Below are 26,311 nucleotides of genomic sequence, written 5' to 3'. Positions count from 1 at the left end.
GAGCCCCCTAGGACACTGCCTGACCCCGAGGACTCATACCTCTCACCCAGCTGGCTCAGATCCCTGCCTTCCGCTGGCAAACCTTGAAGTTCTCAGGGAGCTTGTGCTTAGGGGTTCTGAGGTCCCTGGGGGCGCTGATGTGTGTGTGGGGTTTGGGGGGGCCAGTCATTTCAACAAGGAGAGCTGACCTGAGCGGGCCTCTGCCTTCTCTCCCTTCTGTTCTCTGCCTGCCTCCCCGAACCCGGGGCGCCCCCCCGCCAGGTGTTCGTGTTGGCGCTGACGTTCCTCGTCCTCTTCCTCGGCAACTTCCTGACCACACTCAAAGTTGTGCACACCAAACTCCAGCAGAACAGAAGCAAGGCCAAGAAGCCGTGAGCCACGGGGCCAGCGCCCCTCAAGACCCCGGACTTTGAGACTGCAGGGGATCCCAGGCGGCGTCCTTGCTGCCCATCTCCTCCCCAACAGCGCCAGTGACCACTGGCAGCGGTGACCTCAGGGGCCAGTGCATCACTGGGAGCAGAGCCAAGGCCCAGTCCCTGGCTGGACAAGAGGAATGTGACCCCAGCCTGTCGGCGCAGTATTAGCCGGCCCCAGCCTCCCTATTTATGACATATTTAATATTGCCTGCCCCCTTCCCTAAAATCTGCTGCCCTCCTTCCCCTGCTGCTCTCTCGAGACTGGGTCAGTCTTCCCGGGAGGGGGCGGGGGGAACTAAGCCTCAGGGACCCCCTCTGTTCCCCATCCTGTCACTGAGCCCCTCAGGTTTGGGCTTCAGATGTGCCTCACTGGGGGTGGGTTTCGGCTGATCTGCTAGTTCCTGAGTTCTAGGTGGGTGGAAGGAAGCCTCTTGGTGTCCTGCGGAGTCTCCCTCCCCGGGCGCTGCTTCTGCTGTAAGCTCCCCGCGGCCTCCGGGGTGTTTCAGCTCTCAGAGAACCACTGTCCCTCTGTGCCTCCTGCTCCTTGTGCTTCCTGAGGCTCCCCGCTTGCTGGCCGCCAGGGCTTGGCCTGAGGCAGGGGAGTTTTCTGAGGGTCACCACCAGAGGGCACCCCTGCACTGTTTGGTTGGTTTGAGGGCATGTTTCCCTCCCACCCACCCTGCCCCCCACAAAGTTTGGGTCCACTCTTGTGGGAGGGGTGCTTCCTGACCGCCACTCCTCAGCCCACCTTCCCAGATTCATGCAGTAACTCAGGGAGTGGGGACAAGACTCAGCCCTGGTTGGGACTTAAGCCAGCATGGAGGTCACCCGTGCTCCGGACTTCTCCCCTTCACCTCAGAGGTTCTGGAATGTGGAGGGAGGAGGGGTGAGTTTGAGCAGGCTCGCTTTGTGGAGGTCACCCTCTGGAGGTCATGGCAGGTCTGCTGGTCACCTCACATTAGGTTCTCTATCTATGAAGAAGCCAAAAGGTTTGGTTGCATTTTCTGCATCTTCTCGTATGGGCTTCAGCCGCCCTTAACAACTTACCTAGAAATCTCTGTTGGCCAGAATTCACAGATGGTGTCTGTAGTCATGCTCTGGCCCTCGAAGGAGTTTAAGTTTTCAAAATATGGTATTTCCCCTCCCTCCAGTAAGATCCCACATGAAAAATCCAGATTTCTACTTTCCCTAGAGAGATGGAAAGACCTAGAAACATTCCCATAGAGCAGCATTTGCCTGGGCTGAGCTGCCTTGTCTAGGGTGGGGGCTTGCTTTCTAGTTTGCCCCACCACTTCCTTTCATCCCTACCCTACTTCACTCATTTGGGTCTCCCATCTGGCCCTTTAGGAACTTGGGTTTGCCCCAGACTAGGAGTTGGCAAACTTTTTCTGTAAAGAGCCAGATGGCAAATATTTTAGGCTTTGAGGGCCAGATGGTCTGTGTCACACGAGTCTGCCGTCGGAGGGCAAAGGCAGCCAATGTATAAATGAATGGGAGTGGCTGTGTTTCAATAAAAGTTTATTTACAAAAATAGGCAGTGGCCAGATTTGGCCCATAGACTGTAGTTTGTGGACCTCCTCTGTCCTAGACCATCCTTTCTTTGTCCACGAAGCTCTGGACTGAATGCTCTGTTGACTCTCCCTAGGCATGTCAGGGCCTTGGGGAACCTAGGTGGGGTAGGGTAGGTTTTATGTCTCTTTCTCACGCCCAGTGGAGGCCAGAGCACTAGGCAAGGGAGGGGGCAGAGGCAGAAGATACCAGGGAGGGCCGGAACCACCTAACGCCATGATCTCATATTAGGTGAAGCTGATTCCCCGGCTTATTCAGGAACCACCAGCTCACAATCTCTGGGGCATTAGAATCACCTGGGACTCTGACCCCAGACCTTTCAGGAGGTTCCGGGAAGCTGTGCTGGGGGTTAATCAGGAAGTCTCCCAGGAGGCCAGGACAGCCTTGGTGTGTAGTCTCCACACCTCGGCAGCAGGGGGCGCTGTTTGGGACAGAGGGGAGCCTGGTGACAAGCCAGTGCCATCCTTCTGCAGGTAAAAGAAATCTGTAGAGAGACCTGACTTGCCCAAGATCACTCAAGAGCCTCTGTTACTTTTCATCTCTGGTTTCTGGCAAGTCGTGGCCAGGGTAGGGTCACAGACGCTGAGCAGGGATCAAATAGATGGTCCAGGGAATACTTCTTGCTTTTAGAGAGAGATCCCTCTCTGTCCCCTGTGCGTCCAGCTCTGGAAAGATGGTGGCCAAGCTGAAGGCTGAGACTGAAGTCCTCTGTATGAGGTGGAGGAAGGAGGGCCCTCATGTCCAGGGCTGAGGCCTGTGTTCTTCTGATAGGCCCCAGGCCCACCACGGTGCCTGAGTTCCTGGGCGGAGGAAGCGAGAAGCTGGAAGATGTGACCATGCCTATTTCGGGGGCCCAGGGAGGTGGGTGACTTGGGAGAGCAGGCTTGGGAGCCCTGTGGAAGGCTGCCAAGTCCACATGTATCCATGTACCAGACGTTGTTTCTCGTTTCAGGCATGGGCTTGGAGGACCTGTTGGGTGTGCAGAGAGGAAACACACAGCTGGGAGCTGGATGTGACAAGGGCACTCCTGAGTGCTGGGGACAAGTGCTGGTTCCAGGATAACAGAGGGACCGAGTTCAGCACCCCCACCCTCACCACCACTATGGCCACACAGGCTGGAGGGGAGTGTGTGGTCAGAGCTCCAGCTGGGAAAGGAGAGAGTTCCAGAATGTTCCAAGAGCCTGGCCACAGGCTCCAGACACTAGGTCCTGGAGGTGCCTGACGCCAAGTGCCCTTCGAGAGCTGGGGCAGGGGTGGGGTCTGGGCAGCAGCATGGGCCTGGGGGCCTGGGCCCCGTCAGTTCTGTCGTGAGGGCCGCATGCCCTGCTGGGAGCTGTCAGAGCAGCAGGCAAAGCCGGTGTTGTTTCTGCCGCTGTGCTTTCTTCAGAGCACTGAGGGCAACCTTGGCAGCCTCCCGGAAGACGTCTTCCACATTCTCCCGAAACTTGGCAGAACATTCCAGGTAGAGGGCAGCTCGGATCTGCTCGCAGGCGCTCTGGCCCTGGTCGGGGGAGGGGCTGGGATTAGACCAGGGGCTTTGGGCACCTCCTGTGCGACCCCACTCATGAATTTGGGGGCTTCCTGGGGCCAGGGTCCTCCCCAGGGTGTGCAGATGGGCCATAAGGGCTTGTTTGGTGTGGCCCACAGGTTGTAGCTGCTGGGAACTCCATCCTGGCCTCCACCCCATACTCTCCCCAAACTCAGGCAGAGAGGGGCTGACTTCAGCCAGGAACTGTGGTGGTCTGTTCTGTCTGCCAGGCCTGTGAGAAGCATTGAAGGCCTCAAGACATAAGGGCTTCCTACATGCCTCTCTCCCTGCTCGTCTCAGAAGCACAATTTAGGCAACTGAGCTGGCTATAGAGTAGAAAGAAAATTACTTCTAACACAAATTTATTAATGCCTATTCCTTTTGATTAAACTTTATTAGTTTTCGTTTGTGTTCCTTTTATTCTGCCACGCCTCACCCAGAAGGCAGCAGGGTTTGGTCAGGTTCCTGAAAGGAGCCCTGCTTTCCAACACAGGCCTGCCCCTCCAGGCCTCTGGGGTGATGGGACAGGACGGTGGTCAAAGGCTCAGGCTCTGGGGCCAGAGTGACTAGGGTGGGATTTTGGCTCCAATTCAGGTTATCTGTGTGACCCTGGGCTAGCTACTTAACCTCTCTGAGTCTCAATCTCTACTCTGTAAAAGGGAGGGGGGCAGTAACAGTGCCTGCCTCAAGGTAATAAGGATTAAATGAGGTAAGTAATGTGCTCAGATAAGTGTCTATTAATATCTAAAAATTATTCTTAGGGAATTTCCTGGTGGTCCAGTGGTTAGCACTCAGTGCTTTCACTGCTGTGGCCCCAGGTCTAATCCCTGGTTGGGGAACTAAGAGCCCACAAGCTGCTGGGATGGCATTTACACATAGTCACTTCAGTCATGTCCGACTCTGCGAACCCATGGACTGTAGCCTGCCAGGCTCCTCTGTCTATGGTATTCCCCAGGCAAGAATCCTGGAGTGGGTTGCCATTTCCTTCTCCAGGGGATCTTCCCTACTCAGGGATTGAACATCTGAATCTCTTATATCTCCTGCACTGGCAGGCAGGTTCTTTACCACTAACACCACTTGGGTATATGATTCTTAGAATTCTGTTGCCTTCAGCTTCTGAAAGGTCACTGAGGCACACCAGATGCCGAGGCCAAAGGCCTGGGAGGCTTTTGGCCATGGCTGTGCACGTGGACCCGGGCTCCTCGGGGTGGGGTCGGGGAGGGCCCCTGGTCACCTGTGTGTAGGTGATGGGCTCCAGCTGGGCTGCCCGGAGCTTGCGCAGCTGCTCCTTGTCCTTCCTCAGGTCTGTCTTGCAGCCGATGAGCACCATGGGGATCCCACGACAGAAATGTGTGACCTCGGGGAACCACTGTGGAAGGGGAGGGCAGGCATCAGGGGTAGGGCCCCATCTGGCCCCACTTCCAGAGGCAGGCGGGGCTGGGAGACGGGGCCTCACCTTGATGAGAACGTTGTCGTAGCTAGTGGGGTTCATGACGTCATAGCAGATGAGCACGAGGTGGGTGTTCTGGTAGGACAGGGGCCGCAGCCGGTCGTAATCTTCCTGTCCTGAAACCAGACAGCAGGTGGGGGTCAGGGAGGTGCCCCTTACTTCTCCACCCAAGTCCCCTGCCTGGGCTCAGATAGGGTAGGGGTTGGGGTCTCCTGGGCAGTTGACTCTGTGTCTCTGGGCCTCGATTTCTTCAACTATAAAACAGAGGAGACAGCCCACAGTCCTGGACCGTAGGGAAGATTACACAAGATAAAAGCAGCGGGGCTTCCCTGGTGGCTCAATGGTAAAGAATCCACCTGCTAATTCAGGAGACACAGGTTTGATACCTGATCCGGGAAGATCCCACATGCATCAGAGCAACTGAGCCCATGCACTGCAACTATTGAGCCTGTGCTCTAGAGCTTGGGAGCTGCAACTACAAAGCCCACACGGCCTAGACCTGTGCTCCCCAACAACAGAAGCAACCGCAGTGAGAAGCCCACATGCTGGAACAAAGAGTTGCCCCGTGCAGCAACAAAAACACTCAAAAATAAAAGCCGTGCGGTGCTCTTGTGGTGCTCAGAGATGGGCCTGGCTGAAGGGTCAGTGCTGGGAAACAGCTAGCACTCATGTCGATAATGATCACCACCCCTCGCTTCCGTCTTCATCCCTGATGCTCAGGTTTAAGGTCAGACTCTGAAGAAACCGAACCCTTCCTCTCCCGAGGTTTCAGACCAGTGGGGTTGGGTGGGCCCAGAACTCTGCAGTTAACTGTGGAGGGTGCCCCTGCCACCTGCAAGCTGAGAGGGGCATGGTCTCTGGTTATACTCCTCTTGCCATTCTGGCCTATGCTAATAGGAGGGTGGGGGGACTGCTGGAGATGATGGGCATTTGCCTGCCTGGGCCCACCTGGCACTGGTTGTCAACCCTGCACCACATGACTCACCAGGGGAACTGATGGCTTCTGATACATCAGCCCCTCCCAGCACCAAGTGAATCAGGACCCAAGCTTGGGCTTGGGCAACAGTGGGCTTGGTTTTTTTCAAAAAAAGACCTCATTTAGTATTTTTTGTCGACAGTTTCAAGCTTACAGAAAAATTGCAAAAGAGTGCAAAGAATTCCCTTACTCCCTTATTCACTGGGGCCTCACGTTTTGTCCACTTGCTTTATCTGTATATAAACACTTTAAACCATGTGAGAAGACCTTTGGCTGGCTGCTGCTTCTCCCCACCCCCGCCCCAAACTCCTGAAGATTTACCGTGTGGTTTTTCTAAGAACAAGGACGTCTTCTCACTTACCTCAGTACAAGTATGAAACTAACCAACACTGAGACTGTATTCTAACCCAATCTACTAGCTGTGTTCAGATCTCACCAACAACGTCCTGCAGAATTTTTTTCTGTTTCAGAAGCAGGCCTGGGATTACACACTGCATGTGGTCCCCACGGCTCAGTAGTTTTTTTTTTTAAATTGAAGGATAATGGCTTTACAGAACTGTGTTGGTTTCTGTCAAACATCAACATGAACCAGCCATAGGTATACATATGTCCCCTCCCTCTTGAACCTCCCTCCCTGGCTCAGGGATTTTTAAAAACTCCCAGAGTGAGAAGTGAGAGTCTTTCAAGCCCATGGGCGACCCCCAGCCACCTCTGCAGAAAGACTCAGGCAGTGACTTCCCTTCCAGGGAACGCAGAACACTGAGCCCAGGAATCCCCACCCTGGCCTTTAGCCTGTGGGTGCCAGGGTGACACCAGCTTGCCCTCTGACCCCTGCCTGCCCAAGGCCTCTCAGGACAAGTGGCCTCTCCAGAGAGCACGGACAGGCCATGTCCTGCTGGTGATGGCACAGCTGCCATCTTTCCCACTGGCTCCCCATCAACCCAGGGACCCCTGACAGTGTGCAGTGGCCGGGAACCCAGCTCTAACGATGGCTGGTCCGGGAGGACTGTCTAGGCTGTCATTCAGCCCACGTCCCCTCAACACCGGAGAAGGGATTAGGGATAGTCTGCACCTGGCAGACTCGGGCCCTCCTGCCCTCGTCGCCAAAAGCAGGAGAAAGCCTTGTAAGATGGTGGAAAACAGGCCAATACGCTACTCTAGCCAATCTCCTCCCCTTTCCATACACATCCCCAAACTATCCCCTCTCCTGACCTCTGTGAACATCTTTCTAGACCTGCACTGTCTGGGAGGGTAGCCACTAGCCCCACCTGGCTACTTTAATTAATGTTAAAACTTCAGGTTCTCCAAATGTAGCATTGGCTACATTTCAAGTGATTAACTCATCCAAGACAGTCTCCTGCGTCGCCTCCTCCCGTGCCGCCGCCTCAACCCATTCTCCACCCAGCGGCTGAATGGAGTGGGTGGGGTGGTGTGTGTGTCTGTCTGTGTGTATGTGCATGCACTAAGTCGCTCAGTCGTTGTCCAACTCTTTTCGACCTCATGGACTGTAACCTGCCAGATTTCTCTGTCCATGGAATTTTCCAGGCAAGAATACTGGAGTGGGTTGCCATTTCCTATTCCAGGGGATCTTCTCAACCCAAGGATTGAAGCCAAGTCTCTCGCCACCTTCTGCACTGGCAGATGCATTCTTTACCACTGCACCACTTGGGAAGCCCCTGAATAGATGGTAACAAAACTAAAATCATGCCCCTCCCCTCATCTCAAACACCTTCAGTGGCTCCCTATTGCTCTTTGTGGAAAATCCAAGACTCTCCTGGTTATTGACATGACCTCCATGCCTACCAACCTTGGCTTCACCCTCCTCCCACCTGTGCCCCTAACCCTCACTCGCTGCGGTCCAGTCTTGCTGTTTCTTGAACTCATCAAGCTCTCATGTCACACCTGGAATGCTTTTTCCTCCTTTCCCCATCGTTTGCTTCCAAACATTTTAAACATTCAGACTCACCATCCATAGTTATTTCCTTTATCAAGATAATCATCTTCTCTGTACCTCTACTTATTGATAATGCCACGTTATACATTACAGTATTTTTTTTTTGTCCGCAACCCATGGCTTGTGGAATCTCAGTTCCCAGACCAGAAATTGAATCTGGGCCATGGCAGCCCAGAATCCTAACCACTAAGCCACTGAGGACGTCACCTCACATACTTCTTACAGGGCCTCTGCCTCTAAATGATTAAGAAATCTTTACAACATGGACTTCCCTGGTGGTCCAGTGGTTAAGAATCTGCCTGCCAATGCAGGGGACACAGGTTCAACCCCTAGTCCAGGAAGATTCCATGTGCCTCGGGGCCACTAAGCCCGTGTGCCACACCTACTGAGCCAGAGCACCTAGAACCTGTGCTCCACAACGAGCCCCAAGAAGCCTGCACACCCCAACTAGCGAGTAGCCCCTGCTCACCACAACTAGAGAAAGTCTGTGCCAGCGATGAAGACCCAGCGCAGCCAGAAAATTAATTAAATTTAAAAATTAAAAAAAATTTTTTTTAAAAGAAATCTTTACAACAAACACCTGATGTGCTAGTCAGGGAACTCCTGAATCCTATTTACATATAAAGAAACCATGAGCCATGAAGTGACCTCCCCCCCTTCCACCACGAGGTCACCGAACCAGAGCCAGGCCTGACTCTAGGTTCATTCCGTTCCAAAGCCAGCCTTCCTTCTGCTGAAACACAGCAGTGCTCTCTTCTGCTCGGTAGTACGCACAGACCGGTGCCAGGCCTAACACACACTCTGATGCCCTTTTAGAAACACGGCAGGAGAAGACAAGCAGTTACGAGACAGGACTGCTGCGTGCCGAAGTCTGTGCCGACGTCTTCCCCACCTTGCCCAGCTGACTCTTCAGAGAGGCCTTCCCTCACCACACAAAGTCTGTCCCTGCCCTGTCTGGCCACAGTCTGTTCTCCCACGTTTATTCGTTTACTGCCTGTCCCCTGGGAGACTGTAGGCACCCGGAGGGCAGGGACCATGTCTGTCCTTAAACATCGTTCCTGGCACCGGGCAGGTGTCCAGTCACTGCTGGCTAGTGGGCTGTCTCGAAGTCGTTCATCTCTTGTCAGATGTGGTAGGGACCAGGGAGGTGAAAGGGTGCCACTGGGCTGAGCAAACTGGGGCCTGAGCTGACTGCAGCAGGCTCGATGGGGGCCGAAGTCAGGCTGGTAGAAAGAGGAAGTCAGACCAAGCCTGCTCCTGGTGAGGGCCTCTCCCTTGCTGTTCCCTCTTCTAGAATGCTCTTCCCAGGTAACAGCATGGCTCACTCTCTCCTTTCCTTCAGGCTTCTGCAGAGATGTCACCTCTTCCTAGAGAACTTTCCAGACTGCTTTGAAATAAGAGCGTCCTTTGCCATCTGTCCCATGACCAACTATGGCTTTAATTTTCTTCCTAGAAAGGACATCACTACCCAACATCATGATTTTTCCATGAGTACATAAGACCCTGAGATGCCCGCCATCTCTGTACACATCACTGTTACATCAATGGGTACACACACAAGCTCAGTAATCATTTGGGGGTATGAAACAACAAATGAGCGGGTGAATAAAGTGTAATGATAATTTCTATGGCTTTCAGGCTTGCAAGGGCACTTCATTTCTATCACCTGTGTTAAAAATTTTTTTGGCTGCATTGCTCGGCTTGCAGGATCTTAGTTCCCCAACCAGGGATCAAACTTGTGCCCTCCCATCCCACCCCACTTCAGTGGAAGGATGGATTCTTAATCACTGGACTATCAGGGAAGTCCCACCTGTGTTAATTTAAGCAGTCACCCCAGGAGGGAAGCTGGGTGGGGCAAATTCTTCCTGTTAGGAGCCCATGTGGCTGGGGGTGATTTCAAGGTCATAGACAGGTTTCCTGTGAGCTGAAGCACCAACTCAGTCCCCAGTTCCAAGGTCAGCTGCCAGCCCAGCCACTCTAAAAATTCCAATCCTCCCAGGAAGCCTTTCAATTGGGAATTCATCTCTGGACCTCAGTTTTCTCAACTGTGAAATGGACATGTGAGGAATAGGTGGGCCTGTGATAATGGTAGTGAAAATGGTCAACAGTATTTATCGGCAGTGCTCACTCATCACATGCCAGGCCCCATTCAAAGGCTTTTGTATGCACAGACTCATCAATCTTCACTATGATTCCTCACTACTGGCTATTGGGTTTTGGGGGCTTTTTTCTTTCTTTCTTTTTTTTTTTTGGTCTTATCACGTGGCTTTGTGGACTCCTGGTCCCTCAACCAGGAATCGAACTCAGCCCATTGGCAAGTGAAAGCTCGGAGTCCTAACCAATGGATCGACAGGGAATTCCCACCACTGGCGATTGTTTTCTTCAATTTACAAATGCAGAAACTGAAGCAGAGAGATGAAGTGACTTGCCCAATATCACACAGCCAAAAGGAAGGTTCATAAATGATAGAGGATCATAGGGAGGGCTACTGGGGTGCTTTTCTCTCAGGGCACCCCAGAGGATGGGAAGCTGTCCTTATTCTACAAGCCCTAGCTCCGACCAGGTGAGGAAAAGGCTGCCAACAAGGGATGAACTCTGGGAGAGGATGGGTAGCCAGCCCAGATCTCAGCGCCTCCTCTGGGTTGCCTTCTTGGCTTGACTGTGTCTGGCTCAGCTTCCCCAGGGGTCAGTATGCAGGGACCACGCCTGCAGAGGATGGACTTGCAGGCGCTGCTGACCTCGTTTCTTTGGGAGTGGAGTATCCTGGACACCACTCCCCTGTGAGTCAGGGGAACCAATATCCATCATGTTCCACATGACTCATGTTCCACGATCTTGGCACCTTCCCTACCTGGGCCTCAGTTTCCTTATCTGGAAAAGGGGGTGATAATCCTGTCCTTGATCTTGGAAGTAGAGAACTTGCAGGCTCGCAATGCTGGCCAAAGGTGTGGTTACTACTGAAATTGAAACTCACAAGGGACAGGGGCCTGGGTAGAGGATTCTAACCCCTGATCTTTGGACCCACAAACTCTAGGGGGCCTCCCAGCCACAGGTGATACAATGACCTTTCCCATTTACCCACAGTGATTCACAGGCTTAGAGGGGCAAGTCATCTGTCCAGAAGAGATGAACAGGGTTCCACTCTGGCCTCTGAAGATGGGCTTGCAAGGTTAAAAAAAAAAAAAAGCCCCCGAAGGCCTTCCCTGGTGGTCCAGTAGCTAAGACTCTGTGCTCCCAATGCAGGGGCCCTGGGTTTGATCCCTGGTCAGGGAACTGGATCCCACATACCACAACTAAGAGTTCTCATGCTACAACTAAGACCCAGCACAGCCATATGAATTTCAGAAACAAATAAAAGGCCCCGAGTTATGTGCAAAAGGATGCATTTGCTTCTAGTGAGGGAATGTTTTCTGGGCCACAGTGCCCCTTGAAGCTGCCCGTCTTCCTGAAGCTGGGGTGCTGTGGGGCAGAGGAAGTGAGGCGAAAGTCGCCTCACGCAGGGCATTTCCTTTGCGGGAAGCTCGGCTGTGGCAGGCATCGTGTCGGGGGCATGGTCTCTAAGGTCTGGTGCTGGATTGAGGAGAGGGTGTCCTTGGAGCCACAGCAGTCCCCAAATCTGCCAGAGGACACCCACTGGGCACATAATTCCCAGCTCTGGCTGGGGTGTTGGTCAGGGTAGGGGTGTAGGCAGTGTGAGAAGCGGAAGCTGCCAGAAGAGGAACCCACTTCTGTACTAGTGCTGCTGGGGCCTCCCCAACCTGTGTTTCCTCCCCCGGAGAAAGGAGCGGCTGGTGCTCGGGTGGCCTGGGCCTGGAACTCAGACCACGCTGCTCTGACGGATCTGCAGGGTCAGCTCCCCCGCCTCTGGGGCTCCTGGGTCCGTAATTCCTGTCTTAGCAACTTGCTTTGCCCCCGATTTGTCCTACTGTTCCCATCTCAGGTTGGGAAGGGGCCCGCAGCTCCCCACCTCCCAGGGCAACACCACCCTGCCCCACCCCTGGGCCCCACCCCAAAGCCCAGATAACTGTCTCTGGTTGGTGTCTTAACATCCCACCTCGCCCCACATCTCCCCTCTCTCTGCCCAGGAAACTTCAGACTTCACCGCAGTTTCCGGCCTCTGAGGTGGCAGATGAGCCGCTAAAGCGATGGGTGCTCACAGCTCCCGCCCCTCTTCACCTTTGAGCACTGAGAGCTCCATCCCCCTCAGTACCCCTCCATTGGCTACAGCGGTGTCTGTAACTGCTTTCCGCCGGATGGAGACAAGCAACCAGACTGTCCTCCCACACAGACCCCTGTGGGCAGGGTCCTGGGTATGGAGAAATTTTGCCTCCTAGGGGCCACCCCATCCCACAGCTCTGGGTACCACTGATTGGTTGGAAAGATGCTTTCTCCTGTCCTCCACCCCTCACCTTGGGGTCTGGCCCGTCCGGTTCTAGAACCTTCTACAACAACTTTTACTGGACTCATCTCCACCTTGGCCACTCCCTTCACTCTCTCAGTCTCTATCTTCCTCTAGTTGGTCACCTGGCCGTCTTTTCTGCCACTTTCTCCTGATATCTGTCGACCCCAAAGGCAGAGACCAATCTCACCATCTTTATCACAAAGGACCTTCTCCAGAGATCTCTATGCGCCCAAGATTTTTCTTCATTCATTCGTTCCACAAGCCTTGCTCTGTGACAAGTGCTGTGCTGGGCACTGACATGTGGAAAAGGAATGACCCAGCCTTTCCTTCACGTTCCTCTAGATAACGGAGCTTTCCAAGACACAGCAGGATACTCTTGAGGGAGCAGCCACATCTCTCTGCACCAGAATCTCTCTCCTGGGCTGTCCCACTGATTGTAAGGCCAGCCTACTTCCCCAGAACACTAATGAGAGGTTCAAAGCCCGGCTCTGCTCTTCTGCTGCCTGTAACAGTCCTGCTGGGAAAGCATGGGTGGGGGCTGGCACAGAGCTCTGCAGGCCACTGGTTCAAAAGAACAGGCTTGGGCTCAGGCCTGGGCCTGAGCGGCAGGAGGTTAGAAAACTCCCAGTAACACTCAGTGAGCTCTTTGGAAGAGGCAGGCCCTGTGCTAAGCGCTGTACATCACATGACTCTGTCATCCTCAAAGCTATTTTAGCCCTGCTCACAGAGGAGGAAGGGGCTTCCCAGGTGGTGCAGTGGTAAAGAATTCACCTGCCAATGCAGAAGACGCAAAGACACATGTTCGATCCCTGTGTTAAGAAGATCCCCTGGAGAAGGGTATGGCAACCCACTCCAGTATTCTTGCCTGGGAAATCCCATGAACAGAGGAGCCTGGCGGGCTACAGACCCTGGGGTCGCAAAGAGTCAGACACAACTGAGCATGCACACACACACAGAGGAGGAAATTGAGGCCCAGGTGTCCCCAGGGACATACAGCCATGAGAGCTGGCATCAAAGCCCAGGTCAGACTCCAGAGCATGCGGCAGGACGCTGCGGGCAGGTCATCATTGCCCTGGGTGGTCACGCCTTCTGACAATTGAGAAAGCGCTCTCCCCACCCCTCCGGCACGAGCTCTTAGTGAAAACCCTGCCTTATACCAAGCAGAAGCTTGCCAGAACCTCTTCATGACAATGTATTCTGATAAGTCTTTTGAGCATCTTCTTCCGGGTTAAGCAAGAAAGACCAGAAGTGGTCCCAGCACTGGGTCTGCTGGGGGAGGCTGTGGTGAACAGTGAGCCCCAGGGATCTAAATGGAGAAGGCCTGAGATGAGAGGAAGGAGGAGCTGGTTCAATCCTTGCTCTGACCCTCCCTCCCCCACCAGCCCTCCACCCAGAGCAGAGTTAATGAACCTCCCCCTACCTGGGTCTGTGTGAAACTGAAAGAGCCCCAGACACACCACTTGGGGCCCCGCCTTTGGGAATTCCTCAGACGATTTTGGCTTTTCCAGTTCAAGGGGCTGGCCCTGTTCTGGGGGCGGCCCTGCACCGTGTTCATCCAACAAGAGAGGGTCCTTAGGGGCCACTCGAGGGGGGACACACCCACAAAGTCAGGAATACAGAAGGACCTGGGTCTGGGAGAGATCCTTTCCTAAACCTTTCCAGGGTGGAATGACAGATGCTACTGGTTGCCTTATGGAGAGGTGCACAGTGGGGTGGGGAGCTGGGGATGGGGGTGGGGGATTTTGGTCTCATCCAAGGGCAGTTGGAAGACTCCACTTTATACATACAAGGCTTGGCTGACAGGGCACCTGATGACATGGTTCCACACAAGTCATTAAACATAAGAGTCACAAAGGCTGGGTGAGGCCCCAACTGGGGATCCTAACCTTTGCTCCCCAATGTTGATTCAGCCCAGAGGGGAGTCGGGGCATGAGGTAAGCTCCTCAAGGGTACCAGCAGCAGCAGCAGTGTTACTGGAATCTTCCCATTGGCTGTGCTCCTCCTACCATCCCCCAACAATAGGAACGCTGAAGATTGCGAGGGGATCAGCATAAATACACTTGCCTTGGGAGCTGCAGGTGGCAGAAAGAACCTTATTTTGGACCTACATCCCCTAGAGCTCTGCTCCTTCTTCAGTGCCAGGAAAAAACAGAAGTGTAGCCACAGAGTCCGAGAACCACAGGCTCAGAATGACAGACCACAGAATTCCAGAGCCAGGCACCACAGTCCATGGAATCCCAGAAACACGGGACTCAGAATTTATAGCTATAGGGCCCTAGAGTCTCAGGACTGTCAGCCACAGAATCCTGGCGTTCACAGGATCTGATCTGAAGCCCAGAGTATTCTACAAAATAGGACCCAGAAATGCAGCCTACGAATCCTTAGCAGCAGGGGACTCAGATCAGCAGCCCACGGAATCTTAAGAGACCACAGCATGTAACACACGACATCCTGGAACCATGGTAAACAGAAGCAAAACCCACGGTTTTCTAGAACCACAGGAGAGGAACAAAGCTGTGAGCCCTCAGAACATCAGCACTAGGAGGGCGGCCCAGAAGCTCACCTCTTCCAAATACCCTCCTTTTACAGATGGGGCGACTCTGTCGGGCTTCCAGCACCACCCAGCCAGGCGGTGGTTAACGGGCTCCCAGACAGCGCCTCTCCGGGAGTGACGGGATGTCGAGGTCGGGAGAGGCAGGAGGGCGGGCGGGATGGCCCGGTGGGGGGATTCCCCTCAGGGGAAAACCCTGCAGGCGGACCCTAGGACCCTCGCCGCGCAGACGCACTCACCGGCGGTGTCGTAGAGGTTCAGGGTCACCTCCTTGCTGCCCACAGTCACGCTGGCTGTGTACTTCTCGAACACGGATGGGGCGTAGTGCTGTCGGAGAAGGGGTTATGTCGGTTCTTAAGGGGTACAGCGGGTGTCCAGGTTCCAGCTGGACACCCACCCCTACCTTCCATCTTCAGCCCATCTGGCTCAGCCTCACACCCCCACTCTGCTGGGCTCTGGAATTCCCGAGGGGGCGCCCCCGGGTGACGGCCGCCTCTTCATGATCAGGATGCCAGGGACCCGGGGTCCGGGCTCGAGGCGCAGGCTGAGGTCCGCCCGTCGCCCCTCGTGGCCCCAAGTCCTTTCCCCCATCCCGCCCCCAGCCTACCTGTTTGCAGCCCCCCGGCGAGCCTCACCTCGGGGAAGGAGCCCTGGCTGTACACCATGAGCAGCGAAGTCTTGCCGCAGCCGCCGTCGCCCACGATCACAATCTTCAGCTCCTTCCGGCCGGAGCCCGGGGCGGCGGGTGGGGCCGGGGCCGGGGCCGGGGCCGGGGCCCCAGCAGCGTCCATAGCCAGGAGCCGGCAGTACTGGCAGCGGCTCGCCGGGTAGAGCGCTGGGGTTGAGCGATCGGAGGCGGGGTGGGAACTGGCCCGGGGGCGGGGCTAAGAGAAGCCCCGCCCTCGGCACCTCCTCCACCAGGCAGCCAACCGGGCTGACTTCAGTCTCATTCCCAAGAAAACTGAGGCAACTGAGAAATGGAGAGCTCGGCGGCGATGGCAACTCCCATCTCCTCCCCTGTGCATCACTGCGCGCCCCTCACCGGCAAGGTCCGATCGTTTCCGCCTCTTCCCGCCCGGCATTGGCAGGCTGTCTTCAGGCAGAGACCCTTTGATTGGCCGATTTGGCCTCCCATCGGATCGCATCCTTTTGATTGGCAGGATGTCCCCAACACGCCGGTTTGAGGAGCCTTGGTCTCAAGCGCTAGGAAAATGCCCCCATCTGCGCCCCGCCCCAATTACATGGCCTTGGGGAAGTCCGCTCTGACTGCAATTTCCCCCAGAAGGTAGCATCGGTGGTGCCCAATATCCTAGCATGAGGGTCAAGTCGGCCCACCTGATCCGGCCGTCTGAGTCTGTGTGCGGGCTGGGGAATAGCAGTTCCGCTTACCTATCACCCCACCTCCCAAAGGTGGAGGTCTGGCGCCCTCTGCTGGGCGATGGCATCTGCGCGGGGACTTTGGGAACAGGTGAGCTGACTCATAACAATGCCCTTTCGAGAGTTGGCCCCAAACCACGCGGGCGGGAGCCTCTTTCTAGCAAGACCCAGAGGCGTGAGCAGAGACTCCGTCGAGGAGAGGACAGGGAAGGCCAGGGTAGATGTAGTCGCCTTCAGCTGGGCCCCCTTCCGTCCACTTTATTTGTATTCTCCAGACAGCAGAAATACCTATCCTTCTCAAGCTGTCTCCCTAACCCTCCTTACCCCATGACCAAAACGGCTATTTCTTGAGCGTTTACTCTGGATGAGTACTATCAGGAAGGCTGGCTGAAACCTTCCTGCCCCCACCCCTCCCTGCACTTTGGGCTGTGCTTTGCACAAATTAGGCCAGTGGTTGCAGAGGGATCCTCAGGAGCAAGCGTGTACCAGGCAGGCACCAGGGCATGGCTAGGTGAGAAAGCAGGGTCTTTCCCAGCTAGGATAAAATCTCTGATAATTTCCTCAGAGAAGAGCTGGCAGGACTCAGGATCTTCTTGCCTTCACCCCAAAGGTTCCCCATTTTCAAGCACTCAGCAAAGATCAGGTAAACTTTATTTCCAGAGGAAGTTGCCAGCCTGGCAGTTCCATAAATGCCAGGTCAACGTTTTCGGCGGCTGCAAGGCATAACCTGACCACCAGATGGCAGCAGAGACTGCCCCTGGAAACTTTCAAAGAGCACAGACCTGGGAAGAGAGAAGCCCAGCTCTAGGCTGTTAAGTGGAGAGCCCTCAAGATCCCCTAGACAAATTTACAGCAATTCATTCATTTTTTGCAGCACAAGTTTATTGAGAGGCAACTGTGTTCCTGTTTTTGAGGAACTCAGTCTTGGGGGAAGCAGTCTAAATGCAAGATGTGAACTATTTAGACACCAGAGCCCCTGTGGGATTGAGAGAGACCTGGGTAGTACATCAACTAAGCTTGGCAGTGCTGGCAGGAAGGGCCAATGGAAGTAGGATGGGCGTCCAGCTTGAGTAAATGCACAGTGGCTGGAAAACCCCATCAAGTTTGGCAATGGCTGGGGCGTGAGAAGGGCGAGACATGGCTGTCAAGGAAACCAAGGCTTAGACCATGGAGGCCTGGCTGCCAGGCTGAAGACAGGAGTCAGACACAGGCTCTGAACAGAAGAGCCAAGCCAAAGCTCTCTCCGGTGACTGAGGAGGAGCTGTGATTGGTTGGTGAGGCCGTGGCTGGGGCCATCTCTGCATAGGGGCAGCCTGGCGCTGGCAGGAGGGGAAGAGCATCACTCAGGGACAGGGAGGATGGAAGAAGGTTTTGAGAGAGAGGGGAGGACCACTTACCTTTGAGCCAACTGCAGGATTGACCTTGTGTCAGGGATCCTGAAGCTCAGGGAGTGACTAGGAGAGTAAGACTGCCTCATCTGGGAGGGTCACTGGGAGAATTCACTTAGAAGGGTCACCCTACTCTGAGCAAACTGTGGTAACTGCTCCAGCCTGGAGGGGGAGTCCACTTGACTTTTCTCAAAGTCCTCAGACCTGAGTTTCTACCTTTTCTATGAAATGAATTTCAACTTACAACAAATGACATAACACAGAGCCAAGAGGAGGAAAAGTGGGTCTTCCCAACCTGGCCTAGGCCCAGGCAAGACAGCTGACACTGGCCCCAGCCTGCCCACCCACCCTGCCTGGCCAAGAGGTTGGCGGAGCCCCAACCCCACCCTGCAGGGAGCATGTTTGATTTGGACCTCGCTCCAGTGGTGGTGCAGGGGCTGGCTTTGTAGCTAAAAATACCCAGTGGCCAGGCCAGCTGCTCAGAGCTTCCTCAGAGGCAGTAGGCCAGTGCAGGCCAGCTGAGGCACTGGAAATGCCCACAGGCCGGCAGACTCCCTTACCTGCAACACAATCTGAGGACCCAGATCCATTCTTCTCTTCACTAGGAATTCCTGGAGAGATTTGGGAGAAGAAAAAAATTCTTTAACCCGGTTCTTGCCACAGAACTGTTGGTACACAGAAGCCTAGGGGAGTTGGCAGGTGACATTTGTGGGGGTGAAGCGACTTGTGTTCACACTTAGGCCTAGGGGCTCTCCCAGTGTTAAATCGTTCAGCCATGTCTGACTCTTTGTAACCCTATGGACTGTAGCCTGCTAGGTTCCTTTATCCATGGGATTCTCCAGGCAAGAATACTGGAGTGGGTAGCCATTCCCTTCTCTAGATCTTCCCAACCCAAGGACTGAACCCAGGTCTCCTGCATTGCAGGCAGATTCTTTACCGTCTGGGCCACCTGGGAAGCCCTGGGTGTCTAGTGAGGCCAACTGACCCCAGTAGAGAAGTAGGGCCAGATACACTTCTGTCTTATGAGGTCAAGGTCTGGCCAGCACAGATCAGGACAGGGAAGTGAACAGCAATGCTATGGCTTCCACTTCCCTAGTGCCTCAGGAACACTGTCGGAGGTCACTGCACACCTGAGGGGTCATCCACCCCATGTGGGACAGAAGTTAATGGAGCCATCCTCTGAGGTCCCAGAGATGGGAGGTGGCCCAGGGTGGCCTGGGGGATCAAAGCTGTCTCTTCCTGTGCTAGGGCTCTCCTCCAGGCTCGACATTTGGTAACAGGGTTGGGGGAGTGACTGCCAGAGTAAAAAAGCGGCCTTCATAAAGCCAGACTCAGAAACAGCTCAAGAGGTTATCCGCCACCTTCCTCCTCCTGGTTCACAAGAGGAGACTATGAGTCCTGGAGGGGCGGGATTTTGTCGAGGTCACTGGCCAGAAGGAGACAGACAGCACTGGACCCAGGCGGCCTCTGAGATGGCCGGGTGCCCTCCACAGTCCAGGCAGACGCTGAGTTTCCACCCAGAGGGTCTGTCCGAAAGGTCGTACTCCACACCGCGCCCGTTGGCCGACAAGCCGGAAGGGGCGGGGCCCTGGCGTCCAGTAGTAAGGCAGGTCCGGCCACCTCCCAGCCGCCCTTCCGCTGGCGTGGCCCTCTCCAGGCAGGCTCCACCGGCTGGGCGCCAGGAACGCCCCGCCCCGAGCTCGCTGGGTGACCGGTGGGCGGGGCCACCCTCCCGCGCAGGAACCACCGTCTGAGGACGATAGGCTGCCCCGCTCCTCCCTTCACCTAGGAGGTGATACCAGCATGCGGACAAACAAATTCAAGAGGTAGAAAAAAAGACTAAGAAGCGAGAAGGGGGTACAATCCTTCCAGGTCTTCCGGACACCCCTCCATTTCCAAGAATCACACCCCGAACCCAGGGGAGAGCCTCATTGTTCCCTAATTGGTCCGAGGGCGGGTGTGGAGGAACTGGAACTGGCTGTAGCCCTTCAGGCTGCTGCTGAGAGGGAAAGATTTCAATTATTTAACCATCCAGTGCCCACGGGAGGTAAAGACCACTGGTCCGCGGAGCCCCAAGGACTCGATCAGAAAAGGATGGAGGACACTCTTAGGTGGCAGAAACGTCACCTGAGAATCGAAGGGAGTTGAATGAACACATCAATGGCAGAGCAGAATCTAAACCTTAGGACTGGGACAAGTGTGTACGTGGGAAGAGGCTCATAGTATAGGGTATTAATAATCTGAGCCTCACCAGCTTTTACAAAGTGCTCACTCTGGGTAGGGGAAAGGGAGTCTAGTGCCCAGTGTAGTCAACTGCACCCCCTTCACCCGAGCAAAGGACAGGATGGACCAAATCCAGCTTATCTGGGATAAGATCCTCATGTGGTCAAGACTCGGCAGCCAGAAGGAACTACGAGTACCATGCTGGCTACTTTCAACCAGACAGCTTTGCCGGCTCCTGGGCAGTGATGCCAGCAGACAGCTGGCATGGGCAGGAGACCAAAATAACCCAGACAGCTGGGGCGAGGGGGTGCCACGGACACAGGCGCTGGGCTGGAAGTCAAGACACCTGGAACCTCATTCTGACTGCCCGTGGTGGCCTCCTGACCTTGAATGAGTCACTTCTACTCTCCCAGTTGCCGGGGTGGGGGGGCACACCCCTAAATCAGGACCCATTATGGAACAGCCTGTGGACTTGAGGAAGGGCCACAACCCCAACTCACACACTGGAGGAAAAACAGTGCTGGCTCCCAGCCGGCAGAAAGTCAGTCTTCCCCTTTGCCCAGAGGCTTCGCCACATGCTGTGGGGTGGGCAAGTTGGGGAGGAGCCTACAGATGGCCCAGCCACCTAGGAATGAAGGCCAACTAATGTGAAGCCAGAACGTGAGGCCGGCACCCCTTAATCGCACTTAATCTGCCCTCCACCCTTTACAGCAGGCTTCATTATCATCACTTTACACAGGAGACTCGCCCAAGGTCACTAGCACCCTGGAGAGTCAAGCCCACAGCTGCCTGACCTACAGCTTCCCTTGATGAAACACCAACACTGCCCCAACAGAATCTCTGGGCAAGCCCTAAGGCTCCTCCAATCCTCAATCCAGCCCCTACACTGAGGGATGGGATAAAAGTGAACAGAGCCGATCAGACTGGGAAGCCTGAACCCAAAAGGGGGGAGGCTGTGCAATCAGCAGGGACCCAAATGGTTCATCAAAGTAATCACAAACTAGAGCTCACATGGGGGAGGGGTCAGAGATCAAGGGTCACACTATCTCCAGCTGTGGAGCTTCCTGGAGATCAAGAGGACAGGAGACCCCTTACAATCAGCCTGTGTTAGGAAAATGAGAGTTGCCATTACTACGAAGCCCTTGACTCTGCACCAAGAAATGAGGTCGGGGCTTCAAGTGCACAAGTTCAGGTCCTTTCAACACCCCAAGGTGTTACCCGGCACAAAGGTTCTCAGAATGTGTCTCCACCAGGCAGCCATGAGCAAAACCTGGGAATTTTATTAGAAATGAGAGTTCTCAGGCCCCACCAACTGAATCAGAAACTCAAGGATGGGGTCTCGGAGTATTTTAATGAGCCACCCGTGTGATCGGATGCACACTTTGACAATCACTGACCCATTTGTTCGGATGGGGAAACTGGGGCTGAGAGACTGCGCTGCTTACACAAGGTCACAGCAGGTAAAACGGCTAGCCAGGTTTCAAATTCGGGTTTGTCCAATTCTAGAAACAGGGCTTTGAGGGGGAGGGGGCTGGGTGAGATGGAATCGTGGGAATTTCCTGGAAGGAGACGAGTCAAGAAACCTCTTTCTTAAAGAAAACTGGCCCAGATCTCAAGTCCTTCTGTTCTTCACCTCCCTAGCAGCCAGACATTAGAAAGGAAGGGGCCAGCTTCATACAATCACCCCACACACCCCCAGTGCGGGCCGGAAGGGAGGGCCAGCGCCGGGTCCGGTTTCCTGGCAGCCGACTGTGCCTTTCAGAAGAGGCATCCAGGGCCCTCCCCCACCACAAAACACACGACTGGGAAATACTTTCGTAAGTGCAGCCTCTCCTATGCTGCTAAATACGGCAGAGAATTGCACGCCCCAAACTCCTGACAACAGAAGCTGACAGGCGGGGATGGATGGACCAAGCAGGCCCAGCAGGCAGCCGATTTCACACAGTCCCACACATCTGTGTGGGGGAGGGGCCGAAGAACCAGACTAGCGGGTTTGGGGTGCCCGCCCTCCCTGGGCGCCAGGCCAAAGCCCCCCAAATCGCCCTCGCAGGCTGGGAAAGGGCTCACACCTACCTTAATGCGGGGACTGGCAGAGTCAGACTATACCTGCTTCTGCTATCCAAAGGAGGGCGGTCCACTCTGAGGGTACCGGGCCCCTTCTCCAGTCACGAGCCTAAAGGGAAAAACGGGAGGGTTTTTTTAGGGCGTCGATGGCCACAAACCAGACATGATCTCCTAGAGGAAGAAGAGCCTTACAAATGCTGAACCCCCTTCCCAGCTGCCAAGGCGGCCGTCACTCTAAAATGGATGAGGCGAGGGGGGGGGGGGGGATGGGGGGCGGCGGCGCACGGGAGTCACGAAGGTTCAGCCGGAGCGCTGAGCTGCAGGAGGCGACTCATCTGCATTTCCAAAGGCCCGCCCAGTCTGCATCCCCTCCCCCAGGAGTGGCCGGAGGTGCGAGGGTTTACCCCACAGCCCTCCGCCTAGGGGGATCCCGGGGAAGGCCCGCTCGGCTTTCCCAGGCCCCAACCCCCCACCCTACCCTCCCTAGCGCCGGTGGCCAGCACTGCCTTCATGGCCACTTCGGAACATCGGTGGCCTGCGTGAGGGCCTCGTGCCCAAAGCAGGGGACAAAAGGGGCCCACCCGCCCCTCGGGCTCGGCTATCAAAAAGGGCGGTTAGGGGGCCAAACGTGGGCGCCATGGCTCGAGTGGGCAGCAGGGAGGGCCTGGGGTCAGAGCAGGGCCACGGGGGGGTAAAAAAAACTCCGCAGCCTCTAGAGCAGCCCTTCGGGGTCAGGGGGCGACCTCGAGCGGCCCCGTGGCCCTTTGCTACTGGCTCCCGGACGGGAGGAAAGAAGAAAGGCCCCGCCCGGGAGCGAGGCCTCGTGCCCGCGGGGGCTCCTGAGTAGGGCGCGGGGTTTACGGAGGCTGCAGAGCGCGCTCTGTACGTCTAAGCTTCCCCGGGCCGGGGGCATACCCCCAGGCGGCGGCCTGGAACGCGGGCGGCGGCCTCCCCTCCTCTTCCCCCCGCTCCGGCCCCGCCGCCTCCTTCCCTCCTCCCGCCTGGCGCGCTGCGGCCGCCACCGCCCGAGCCGCGGGCGGCGCGCGCGAAATGGCGCCTGTCTGGCCGCCTCGCCCCGCGGATGCGAGCGCGGGAGCCTCGGCGCGCGACGCCCCCCAAGGCCCGCGGCCCCCGAAACGGCCTCGGAGACCAATCCCCGACCCGGGGCACTGTGCCCCGCAGGTTCTCAGGGCTCCGCCCGGCCGACGGACCGCCGCCTGCTCCGGGGTCCCAACGACAACCGGGGAACGAGGGAGGAAGAAAGAGAGCGGCCGCCATTAGCCACCCCGCAGCCCGGCCCTGGCTCCGGCCCCAGCCTCGGCCCCAGCCCAGCCGGCGGCTCTGCTCTGAACCTGAAAATAAAACTCGTGTTTGCGAGGGAGGAGCGAGCGCGGACGGGAGCACAAGCAGCGCTGGGGCTGCAAAGCGGGAGAGATGCTGCGTCATGGTGCCAACATGGACGCCGGCCTTTTGTCCTTTTTTGCTTAGGAAGCGCAGGCGCGCCCAGGAGCCCCGAAAAGCCGGCTTCGGAGGGCGAGACCCCAACCACCAAAAGGAAAAGAGGCCTCAGGCCCGGAAGGAGAGGCTTCCTCAGCTTTTGTGACCCCCTTCCCCAAAGCACTTCAATTTCTTCTCCCTGTCAAGGCTCAAACCTAGAAAAGAGAGGGGAACTAGCGCAGGCGGCTCCATGGATGCCCCAAATCGCTGGGGAGACCTTCCTCTTGCCTCCTGGGCAAAAGGGGCAAAGGGTCTGAAGAGTCCTCCTCGTGCCCCCACCCTCCCCGATCCGGCTGCCAAACGTGAAGCTCCAGAAACCTCCTACTCCTCTCAGCTCCTAAACATTTGCAGCGCTTGGCCTTCTCGAAAAAACATTTCCTCGAAGGGGCAAATACACTTTTTTTTTTTTTTTTACTTACCGCTCAGCCCGGTGCCATGGAGTCTGGAAGATCAAGCTGGGCGGAGGTTTTGGAGGTGTTATTGTGGGGGGGAAAAAAAATCTTTTAGGGAGATTGTTTAGTTGGAAATATTTGGGGTAATGGTAGTGTCTTTTTTGTTGTTACCTTTTTAAAGTTACACTCTCATGGCATTTTCTGCTCCTTCCACTTCTGCAAACTTTCCAGGGTTGGGTTGGCAAAAGGCGGCTTCGCTGAGGACTGTTTACTGCTCTGGATATAGCAATGGTGTGACCGTCATTAAGAGACAAAAGGCGAAAATACACAGTCAAGTCAAACAAAAGGCAAAAGACGCACCGGCCATCCCAACCACCATAGAAACTACCCCCGTTAACGATGGTGTTTGGCTCGAACCAGCTAGGACTTGTTTTCCAGTTTTAATCTAGTTTCCTGTGACGGCTTTAGTCTCTTTACACAAAGAGGTCTTCCTTTCCCTCACAACCCCCCTTCCCCAACAAAGACGAGAAAAACAGAGTCTGTTTTTCTTCAAATAGATCGATTTTCAAAGAAAGTGTACCTGTTACGGGGAAGAAAGCTGACTAGCATTTATTGCTGTAAACATTTTCAAAAGCTTAACTCTAAAACCTAGCTTTATAAAAGCAAAATCGTCTAAAAGCATTTTAACTGGCTTATGCTAGACAAGAGCGACAAAGACATACATGCAGATGAAGGTTCAGAAAATTAAGGACATCTCAGCAACATTAACATGAAAACTGCACTGCGTAAGGACAGAATGGATTGGGTACTTACAATGTAAAAGGTTTTTAAACACTTAAGAGTAACGACTGCTTACAGTTTTTTGATGCTGCCATTTCGCTAATCCTAAAACTATACATTTAAAACATTACCTTGTTAAAAAGAGCAGAAGGAGTTAATAAGATGGCCAGTTTTAAGTGTTTAATAGAGGAAACTATATATATAAAAATTTATTGTTCAGTTAAGAGAATACAGATTAAGACAGCTCCAAGCTCCCCCACCCACCCACGAAAAAAAAAAAAAAGGAAAAAAAATTAAATATGTCATTTACTTAGGTTTTTTGTAATTCAAAATTGTTAACTGCTGACATTAATGGTGTGCTATGACCTAGTTATACAAGACAAAGATGGATTCCAAGTCATAAGGAAAAATCCAGATCTTTTTAAAGTCTTCTTCATTCTTCCAATTTTGAGTCCTTTAGCTTGTTGACAAATGTTAAACACAACACTGAGGCGTCCTGAACGGGATGGTGGAGTCAAAGGAAAAACATTCCCCATTTGCAACAAAGGAAAAACCCACTTGGCCATTTAATTCCATTGCAGAAAAATGGCTCCCCTCATCTGTTGGCCTCTCCTTGGTGTCTGATGAAGGATGTTTTGAGATCAGCGTCTAATAACTCAAGCCCTATAGAAGCCGCGCGCTGATTGGCTGCCGCGCCCGGCCGCCCTGCTCCAGCCAATTACCTACCCACGGCCAAATTACAAACCCCGAAAAGAGCCCCAATATGAAATACACTACCACGAAGCCCCAGCGAGGCGGCTCCCTCTCCTCGGTCGCCAGACAGGAGAGGCAGAGGGGGCTGCAAACGCGTCCTCGCGAAGCCCGAGAGCCTCGGAGTTGAACTCACAAAATGGAAGCCGCGCGCTGATTGGCCGCCGCCACTCCCGGACCTTTAATAAAGAAAGGGGAAGGAAAGATAAATGCAAAAAAGGGGGAATCGTTCCTCCGCCGGTGGCTGGAGGAAAGGGGGGGGAGGGGTGCGGAGGGAGAAGCATGTGTTCACGACAATTACAAGGGCACTCCTCTCCAAAAATAAAAACAGAAAGAAGCTTCTATCACTCAGGTCCAGGCCCGGGCTGCTTCCTCCCAGGAATGTAAATGCTAATTTGGTTAAAATCCTGGTTTCCCCTCCTCAGCTCAGCTCCGGGGGGAGGGGGTCGCGGGGCAGAAGAAGAAGCCGTAGCCGAGATACCTCGATTGCAACTCGTCTGGGGGCCGCCTTGCCGCCCCTCACGGCTCCGGGCGTCCAAACACACAATCATACACCCCAAAACCAGCCCTTTCCCTTGGGTCCCCACGCGCCCACCTCGGGTCTTGGCAGTTTGGAAACAGTTTTGGAGGCCTGAGGCGCAAGCCGCGGCGGCCGCGGCTCGGAGGGTAGCCCCAGCCGCGGGAGGTAGAGCCCGGGGAGACCACCCCCCCTCCCCCGCCGCCAAGCCCCCCATCTAAGTCCCAGCAGAATAAATAAATTAAAAGGCCTTCCCCCGGGGAGGGGGGAGGCAGTGTGGGAGCGCGCGAGTGAGGGGTGGGGGGCCGCTGGGGCCCGGGGCTTTGGCGGCGCAGCTGCCGCCGCCGGGAGAGTGCCTGGGGAAGCGGCGAGGAAGGAGAGGGGAGGAGGAAGAGGAGGAGGAGGAGGAAGAGGAGGAGGGTGAGCGCTCGGGTCGGGCTCCTTAGCGGTGTATTGTGGGATGTGCGGCTACTGGGA

General features: G+C 55.1%; 2 protein-coding genes across 9 annotated transcripts in view; one reads left to right on the top strand and one right to left on the bottom strand.

Annotated features, from left to right (window-relative positions):
• The window catches only part of TMEM120B (transmembrane protein 120B), a 45,430-nt gene extending 41,514 nt beyond the window's left edge, over positions 1 to 3,916 (top strand). The window contains exon 12 of the mRNA XM_019977197.2: positions 262 to 3,916. Within this exon, the coding sequence (XP_019832756.1) occupies positions 262 to 375 (114 nt within the window). The 3' untranslated portion in view covers positions 376 to 3,916. The remainder of the gene's footprint in view (positions 1 to 261) is intronic.
• On the bottom strand, positions 1,918 to 26,046 carry RHOF (ras homolog family member F, filopodia associated). 8 transcript variants are annotated; one of them, XM_070769507.1, is made up of 8 exons: positions 24,878 to 25,317; positions 23,815 to 24,063; positions 21,908 to 22,007; positions 15,482 to 18,222; positions 15,086 to 15,173; positions 4,970 to 5,079; positions 4,748 to 4,882; positions 1,918 to 3,486 (listed from the first exon to the last, which is right to left on the bottom strand). In XM_070769507.1, the coding sequence occupies exons 4-8, from the start codon at positions 15,635 to 15,637 to the stop codon at positions 3,322 to 3,324; spliced, it is 654 nt and encodes a 217-aa protein (XP_070625608.1). In that variant the 5' UTR covers positions 15,638 to 18,222; positions 21,908 to 22,007; positions 23,815 to 24,063; positions 24,878 to 25,317; the 3' UTR covers positions 1,918 to 3,321. The 8 variants fall into 8 exon arrangements, with proteins under 8 accessions (XP_070625608.1, XP_070625606.1, XP_070625609.1 ...); XM_070769505.1 differs by having other exon boundaries at positions 15,482 to 22,007; positions 23,815 to 23,850; positions 23,959 to 24,063; XM_070769508.1 differs by having other exon boundaries at positions 23,959 to 24,063.
• Between the last annotated feature and the right edge of the window lie 265 nt (positions 26,047 to 26,311).

This window comes from Bos indicus, chromosome 17 (genome assembly GCF_029378745.1).
Source record: "Bos indicus isolate NIAB-ARS_2022 breed Sahiwal x Tharparkar chromosome 17, NIAB-ARS_B.indTharparkar_mat_pri_1.0, whole genome shotgun sequence".
NCBI classification, from domain to species: domain Eukaryota; kingdom Metazoa; phylum Chordata; class Mammalia; order Artiodactyla; family Bovidae; genus Bos; species Bos indicus.
This window is presented reverse-complemented; position numbering and strand designations above follow the sequence as displayed.

What these genes read in the sequence shown, in the direction of transcription:
- RHOF (XM_019977201.2), bottom strand. Translation starts at nt 15,637, where the DNA reads ATGGACGCTGCTGGGGCCCCGGCCCCGGCCCCGGCCCCGGCCCCACCC. An exon ending in GCCAGGGCTCCTTCCCCGAG is followed by an intron (nt 15,174 to 15,481) that starts GTGAGGCTCGCC and finishes CTTCTCCGACAG; the next exon opens with CACTACGCCCCATCCGTGTT. An exon ending in GAACCTCTACGACACCGCCG is followed by an intron (nt 5,080 to 15,085) that starts GTGAGTGCGTCT and finishes GTCTGGTTTCAG; the next exon opens with GACAGGAAGATTACGACCGG.